The 8,705-nt window shown below is 43.0% G+C and overlaps 1 protein-coding gene across 2 annotated transcripts in view; it reads left to right on the top strand.

Annotated features, from left to right (window-relative positions):
- The window catches only part of LOC146674438 (actin-binding protein WASF3), a 54,359-nt gene extending 46,399 nt beyond the window's left edge, over positions 1-7,960 (top strand). For both annotated transcript variants that reach the window (XM_085395915.1, XM_085395922.1), the window contains 4 exons: positions 727-860; positions 1,364-1,666; positions 1,771-2,183; positions 2,508-7,960. In XM_085395915.1, coding sequence (XP_085252041.1) covers positions 727-860; positions 1,364-1,666; positions 1,771-2,183; positions 2,508-2,665 — 1,008 coding nt within the window. In that variant the 3' untranslated portion in view covers positions 2,666-7,960. The remainder of the gene's footprint in view (positions 1-726; positions 861-1,363; positions 1,667-1,770; positions 2,184-2,507) is intronic.
- The last annotated feature ends 745 nt before the right edge of the window (positions 7,961-8,705 follow it).

The raw sequence follows: 8,705 nt of genomic DNA on the forward strand, positions 1-8,705 counted from the left end.
GGCAGGTTTTCTATGTGCTTTTTTTGGAACTGAGTAAACACTTGCACATTTCAAAGCACGTTACTGTCCTTAAACATCAGTCTTTTCTTACATATCTCCTCCTCCTTAGACCCCAAATGACTCCGGGCTCCCCGACGTTTGTGGGAATATTGTGTTTCTTTCAGTTTAGCTTTGATTTCCATCGTTGACACCCATGAAAAATCGCTTTAATTCAAATTTACTGGCTTACTAAGAGTAATCTGACCTTCCTCCTTCATTTACACTGATTCTGCACTTTAGCAGATGTATTATCTGAGCTGGTCTTATACAGTCATCCTAACTGCATCAGTAACATCAAGAACTGATGAAGAAGAAAATAAATCACAAAGCTGCTTAGAGCCAAAGAAAAGTGAATTTGCTGGTAAAATACTTAATAAAAGTGGAATAAAAAGAGCAGAGACCACATTGTTAGTGTGGAGAGCTCTTAATCATTTTAAAAGGCATCTCTAGTAAATGCTGCTACTGGAGTAGAGGCAGTAAAAATCTATTTTCTATTAGTAGGGTGCAATACAGGTACAGCTGTTCTAATGCTCCGCTCTAAAGGTAGTGACTGTGAAAGGATTGCAGGAGAAAGATGTAATACAGCAGCTTAATCTTTCTAAACTCCATTACTATAATTATATACATATATCATTTTACCTGTAACTGCAGTGTAACGTGTCTGTTTCTCCCGGTTTAACCTTGAAGGTGCGTAAAGCTCGTAACCGACGCCAGGAGTGGAACGTCCTGGCCTACGACAAAGAGTTCAGACCAGACGCCAGGCTCGCCCCCTCCCCTTACCACGGCATGTCCTCTGAAGGCTCACTGTCCCCAGATAGCAGGTAAACACACGTGTGCACACACACATACATTAGCTACAAGTGAGGTTTGTCTCTGAGGTCCTGTTTCCTGTCCTAGTTTATGTGTACAGTCAGTGTTTGAGGATGGGCATTGGATGAGTGTTTCTCTCATCCTTTAAAGCCTATAAATACTATTCATATACTATAAATAGTACACAGTGAGCTGGCGTTGTTACACAGCCACTATAAGTGTCACATAATTTAAGCACATACCTGCTTAATACAGAGATTTAAGAAGTGCCAGCTTACTGTGTCGTTTACAGCTCTGTGCTGCCCTCTTCTGGCAAATGTAGTGCAGAGCACCTGGATTGCGTCACAGCAGGTTGGAGGAAACGATGAGGTTGACTTTCATTAGGGACTGAAGTCACTGCTGTGGCAGAGCAGGAAATAATACAAGGAATAGAACATCTAACATTTCTGTTATTATCATGATTCACTGCTCCTTCCTACCTGCCCTCTAATTTTCAATTACAACTCTCCAACAGATCAATGGCGTCCGACTCCTACCCAGCCAGCCCCAACCACCCCTCCACCCAGGCCTCCAGCACTGCCCACCCCGCCGACCACCACACCAGGGATCACCTCAGTGCCGCGGCCCAGACGCAGTCACTGGATCGGGGCCTGAGGCCGGCCAACCAGCCCCCGGGAGCGGGCGGTGCTGCGGCAACAGGTCGGCACGTGGCCTCCCTGGGCCGAACCCCCTCGGGACACGGCGTCCAGGCCGGAGGAGATCCGACAGTCAACGGGCCGAGGCAGCAGTCGGTTAAGGACTACCGCGCCGCACACGGGTTTGTTTTCTGCGTGTTATTGCTTGATCTGTTTTACGGCTTTGTTTGCGTTTAGTTTGTTTCTACTCATTAAAAATCTTTAATTTACTTCTTTCCATCACCAGAGGGCAGCCCTCCACCATCCCCGAGTACTACATCCCGCCGGCCCCTCCCCCACCCCCACTAACCATCCCTTCTGCCCAGACCGCCTTCGACTCCACCAACGCCCCGCCCTCCGCCACCTCCGCTGTCCCCCCGACCTCTTCCGCCCTCTCCCGTCCCTACTCACCCTCTCCTCCTCCTCCCCCAGCCAACTACGTGCCCTCCCCCTCCCACCCGCCTTCAGGCGCACCCCCGGCCGCCCCTCCTCCTCCTCCTCCGGGAGCCCCCTTGGGCCACCAGGCCCACCCGTCACCCCCGCACGCCGCTATCGGTCAGTCAGCTGTGGACGCGGCACCCTCGACGAGGAAGTCCACCATGCTGGGGATGATCCCCATGAGCGACGCCCGCTCCGACCTGTTGGCGGCCATACGTAGAGGTGAGTGCGTCTGTATGAGGAAGGGACGCACAGGGTCTTTATTATTAGCCCCCACATAGAGCAGGGAAGTTAACACAGCTACGTTTCATTTTGGTTGCTTACAAACAAATTTATTTCATAAAAACTACCAGGATGGATGAGTTTGAATAACTGAAAAATGCCTTTGCATCCAAAATAGTTTGATTTTGGTGGAACAAACACATAAAGAAATTTTAAATGTTTTAAAGATTTTACACTATAAAAAAACCCCCAAGAATTTACTTAAATTTCTTAATAGAAATTATCTTTTTTTTGTTAACTCCGCCCTTCCTCTGCCCCCTCCAGGTATCCAGCTGAGGAAGGTGCAGGAGCAGAGGGAGCAGGAGGCAAAGAGGGAGCCCGTTGGTAACGACGTGGCCACGATCCTGTCGCGTCGTATCGCAGTGGAGTACAGCGAGTCCGACGACGACTCCGAGCTCGACGAGAACGAATGGTCCGACTAAAAGAAGAAAAAACAATAGAGAGATGAAGCGGGGAGAGTTAAAGGGGGAGAAATGTGACGCTAAGTTGAAACTTAAGGGGTTTGGTTAGTTTTAATGTTCATCATCAACTAAAAAAGTCTGATTAAAAAAGAATATCAGTCATACATTTCTCACACACCTGTTTGTGAACTTAAACCAGAGAGGTTTTTGTGTCCAGCCACCCAGGGCGTATGGCACAGTAACCACACACACTGTTTCAGCCCCACATCTGCTTATTTTTAACCTTTAACAACACTCAGTACTCAGCAGCTCCCCCTCCCCTACACGCTCTATTAGCAATATTACAGGCTCTGTGTGCAGGTGGGCCCCTAGTGAGTATGGGGGCGACGTGTTTACAAAACACAAGGTATATAGCACAAGACAAACTAATTATAGTGCAATCTTAACTCCTCTACCAAATGTTGAGAAAGGATTTATGGAAACGAGTAAGGATAATCAGGGAAAATAAAGAAAAATAGCTTATTAGCAGATAACTCGCTAGCTTTCTGGGTCATGCCTGTTTATGAAACACGCACACCTTCCTTTGGAGACACTGACCTTTTGAGAGTTTGGCTCATCTGAACCAGCGTGAGACAGCAGGAGCAGCATTATCTCTGTGTAGTGAGCTGTCATGCATGCTAACAGGATGTGGCTAATGTAGCTGTAGCTAACGGGAGATAAAAGTGCTCTGCGGAGGGACGTACAGCTGGAGACGCTTGTCTGGAGAGCACCGTTAGTTTATGATTCAGTCACATTGACACATGCACTCAACAACCCTGCTTTTATATTGGAATATAACTAGTATGCAACCAGCTGAGCTGAGTCTCCTATTGCAAAGAGACGCGTTATAGACGAGTTGTGCTCTCTGGTGTTTAGAAATTAGAGGACAGTGATTTGCAAACCTTTGCCAGTCAGTCTGAGAGTCAAGTGTTCGAGTCAGTCTGCATTTGTTTGGAGACCGATTGCCTCCCACCAGGCAACCTGTGCAGTCGAGGTGAAAGCCCAGAAGGTTGGCGGTGCAGCATTTTGAAGCTCTGGACGACCAGTTAGTTGCTGTATCTACTTGAAGTCTGTTGGTGATTGCAAAAAAAAATCCAATGCAATTACCAGGTAACCACCTTTTTTTTCTTCTGAGGTTTTTACTCCAGTGTGACTGAGCCACTAGCGTACTAAGGAAAAACTAATGGGGTTGGATTAAGTTACAAAGGATGTATGAAATTACATTTTTAAGAAAGCATTTCAAAGCTACACAGCCATAAACAAGTGCTAGTTAGCTGTTGGACGTACATGCTGTACACTCTGAGTTTTGGGCCTACCGTTAGTTAGTGAGGCCTTCCTGACTGTTACAATGATACAGGGAGAACGTGCAACATCGACACGTAAAGTCACAGAAGAAGAAAGATTAGGGGGTTTCCCATCGATTAATGTACAACACGAGGTCTCCCCCTGCTGGTTGAAGAAAGACTCCAGCTTTCATGTTGGCTTCACTTTTCAGACCATTAGCTGGGGCCATCTTTTATATACAGATTATGCTGGTGGGATATTTCTACAGTTGGGACATGTAAACAAACCAGTTCCAGTGTTGTTGGGCCACCAATGAGCAGATAATCTTATTCTCAAAGCCAGATAATATGCATTAACATATTTGAGCCCACTGGAAAATGTTCCTCGACATGATTATACAGCTCTTTTAAAGAGGTCCTATTCATAATATCAAACAAACACACGATCAGCAGCATTCGAAATGCTCAGAGTAATATTTTATGTCACAGGTGTGTTTATGAGCTCGCAGTACGCTGGCGTTAGCTTACAGGCAGAAACTACACAGAGAAATGTGGAAGCTGGCTCTCCAGGTACGTTTTGGGTACAAAAGTGATTGGACAGCCAAACTCTCAAAAACAAAAAAAGGGGTTGGGTCAGTGCATTTCCTAAAAACATACCTTCTAACGTTAGAATAGTGTGATGAAACTGTGATAAAAGACTCCACCCACCCAGGATGAAGCTGGTGTGGGAAAACAAGCGCCAGCAGCCTCGTTCGAGTTTCCCTCTCATTGAATAATTGAGCCCCATCTGCCCAGTCTGAACAGTGACTATCATGAAATTAGTTTTTGGTATTTTTTGTATTCGTTCATAAAGTGAAGCCTGACATTTCAGCCAGTGACTGTGTGCTGTGCTCTTGGTCTTATTATAAACGCTTCCACACTTAAACCACAGCTGGAGCAGCTCTCACAAAGCCCAAGGGTCAAAGGTCATGTCCACTCCTTCACTCGACCCTGGGTCAGCACTGCTGTCTGTGGAGGCTTTGTGAACGCAGCCCCTGGACTATAAATGCATAAATGTAAGAGGCTCGCGGCAGTAATCTACAGTATATTCTCTCTTCTCTGTTTTCGGTATAGGTTTGGCTAATCCTCGGTATGAGCTGGTTGGACTGTAGTGTTTTTATAATGTGCTTTTTCTTTTTTCAAACGTGCTGCAGTGAGTTGTTCACTTTGATTTATTTTAGGCTTTTCTAACTGTCCAGGCCAGGATGAAGGTACCAGATAAAACAGGTATATCACAGAAGCCACGTAAAGGGTGATCTTTTGTTATTATTGTTACCAGATTGACCTTTAAACATTATCCTGCAAAGACAAATTCTAATATTGGTTTTAGTTTTCTTTTCAGTTAATCGATTTCTTTGTTGTTGTTAATGCTGCAACCTTTAATTGCAAAGCATTGTGGGAAGTGGAGTTCTACTCCTCCGTGTGCTAGCACTGCGGCAGAGATATTAACCCAACAGCGTTTCAGTCGGTTTTTAATTTGTGAGGAAAACGTGCGCTCTGAACAGTTTCTGATATTCAACGGTCCCACCTAACCAAAAAAAGTACAAGTGTACATGTGGAAGATTACATTAAAAGGTTTGCTCTACAACTTTTAGATTTGAAAAGTTAAAGGTGAAAATAGTTTTTTCAGGCTGTTAAGAAGGAAAGTGATTCATGAATCAAGGTGCATAATCGTGGATTCATGGTTAGAATTAAGCTGTATGGTGCAAAAGTCTTGAGTCACCTCATTTTTTTTTAATATTTGCTTCCAGGCAGCGTGGCTTTCTTGTAAATTTTGAGTAACCGTTCTCCAGACTTTGTGAAGGTCTTTCAGAATTTTCTTTGACATTGGCTGCTTTTTCACTCATTTTCAGTTCAGTCCTTGTACCTGAGCAGAGACTTAACACTGACCTATGACTCATTCAAGGATAACTTTACAGATAATTTTAAATTGTATCTTTAGGTACTTTGTAACTAGCAACCTGTTGCAAAGTTTTAATGGTTTTAGTTTTTCTTGCTGAATCTAAGAAAAATTGACAGATAAATAGTATTTTTGTCTAAAAGTCAGAAATAGGAAAAAAATCCAACAAAGACCTGAAACAGACCTGAGAGATGCATCTGAACCTTCAGATGATCCGTCTACTGTTCACTGAAGCCTCATTAGAAATCAGTGGAAGTGGAAGGGTGGCTGTCAGGAAGGCTGAGGTATGTCAGATTACACAAGAACTGGACTGAAAATCAGTGACAACAGGTCTGATGGAGTGATGTAATAAGGTCAGAGTCTGCAGACATCTGTAAAACACGGTGGAGGCTGTGTTACGGTTTGGAGCTGCATCTCAGCCAGTGGTTTTGGAGATCGTGTCAAAATTAATGTGAATTGTGAACACAGAAAAGTACCATTGGTAAATCATTCAATTGGCAGCAACTTAATTTTTAACATGACAATGACCCCAAACACACTGCCAATGCAGTAAAATCATAACTGGATAGAAAAACACACTCAATGAAACGCTATCAGTCATGAATTGGCCTTCTCAGAGCTCAGATCTCAATATTGTTGAATTTGTGTGGGATCATCTAAAGACAGCCAACATCCAAAGAGAGCTTTGAATGTCCCTAAAGAAGCCTGGAGAACGACTCCTACTTAAAGAAATTACAAGAAATATTGTCTAAGAGTTCAGGCTGTGCTGAAGAATAAAGGTTGTCACACCAAATATTGACTTTTAAGTCTCTTAGAATTATACAAACTCAGTTTTTTCCTTATATGCTGTATTTACATGTATGTTTGCATGAAACTAAGGTATTGCACCTACTTCCAAAATGCAAAAAGATGAGGGATGGATCAGGACTTTTGCACAATATTGTAGTAGCCTGAAAATATGACAGTTTTGACTAGCCGGCCATATTTAGCTCAGAAAAAAGGGGGGGACATCAGTGGACATGTGGTGCTTGGTGGGACTCCACATTTGTCTAAATTGTACATTACAGCTGTTTAATTGTACAATCACTAACTTCAATGTCTAATTACTCTTGCACATGTAAAGTGTTCAGCAGCATTCGGCCTAATCTCGACCTCCATATCTCCTGCTGTAATAATCTAAGTCTGTATCTGAGACTGTTCAGACTGCTCAGTACTTTCACCTTTACCTGTGCAGGTTTATTCCCAATAACGACATGATTCTGAAAAAGGGACAGGGCTCAAAAGTAGCTTTAATTTTTTTGTTCTTGTATATAAACTCAATTAACTCAACAACTGCACTCTGCTGGAGATTCACAACTGGACTAAAGGGCGGACAATGAGTGGACAGGTTCTTGGTTTTCTCCCTGAATGTTTAGAATAAGATTTAAGGATTTGTGCCAAGGCCTGCGTTTATAGACATTATTACTGAAGCAAAAAAAAGCACATATGAAGAGATAGAGAGTGGATTTGCAACAGACCTGGCCAATATTTACCTAGAATTTAAAGAAAAAAAAAAAAGGAAGAAGGTTGTATCGTAACGGAGGATGCAAAAACCTAGAGAAAAGTGGTCTGATTGCTCTGATTGTTCTGATTGTTTATTCTATGGTCGTGTTGTTGTGCTGGAGCCATAGATATACTCAGTCATGAAATTCGCCCGGAGTAGCTGGTGACCCTGCAGCTTCTAAGAATGTAAAGCTGTGACTTTGACGATTTTGCTACTTCCCGTATTGTTTGATGTGCTGACAGCTTTTCCGGTCCTGGCAACAAAAGCAGAGACCTCGCATATCAAGCGTACCTTGTGTATCTATGGCTACTGGCTTCTAAGAAAACTTTGTTATGTGTTGAAAATGTGAAAAACGAACTATGTTGTAAAGACTTCTTTTGGTAAGGCAGCCTGTAAAGTAAAATTGGGGTAATATAACCTAGACAATGAAACTAAATGAAACTGTGTACTGCACACTAAAATCAACTGTAAGCAAGTATGCATGTAACTATAGCTAATAAATGGTGAACAAAACTGTGTATGCTGTACTTTTGTTTTAGGTTTTATGCATTAGTCACAGACCTGTTTTTTTGTGTCCCTTGTGGTTAACGTAGACACACTAATGGATCATCATTTGTAGCCCACCTTTGTTTTTTTCCCTCAGCCACATGTGAAAACACTCACCGCAAAACGTGCTAAGAAAACATCAGCATTACATCACTGTTCGTATGAGACAGGATGGAGCCTGCCATCTGAATGTCACAGCAGAAATCGAGACTCTTGAGTTGTGTGGTCGGTGTGGTCTTTTTCTGCTACAGACTCAGAGATGATCTTCTGCATACCTTGTTTGTAACAAGTGGTTATTTGAGTTACCGTTACCTCTTGGTACCAACAATGCATTTTCACGCGGTAAACTGCCACCCACTGGATATTTTCTCTTTTGATGGTTGGTTGTGTGGAAAAATCCCAGCATATCAGTTGGGATCGAATCACTAGAATTACATTTCTTCCCCATTTTGAGGTTAGATTTTAGCAGGTTGTCCATGACCATGCCTACATGCCTAAATGTACTGAGTTGCCGCCATAAGATTGGCTGATTAGGTATTTGCTTATTTTCAAATTATCATTATCAGTTAACTTTAATCAATTTAAAATAAGATTAATAGTTGTATTTGGGCACGTTCAGTCTTCTATAACAGGAGGATATAATAGAGAGATTTTTATACATTGATAGTTGTTAGACATCCTGTGACGCACATGATTTGATGTTTTCTGGCA

Source organism: Rhamphochromis longiceps, linkage group LG3, assembly GCF_057381845.1.
Source record: "Rhamphochromis longiceps isolate RC_006_pf linkage group LG3, R_longiceps_female_GT1.1, whole genome shotgun sequence".
In the NCBI taxonomy this organism is placed as follows: Eukaryota; Metazoa; Chordata; class Actinopteri; order Cichliformes; family Cichlidae; genus Rhamphochromis; species Rhamphochromis longiceps.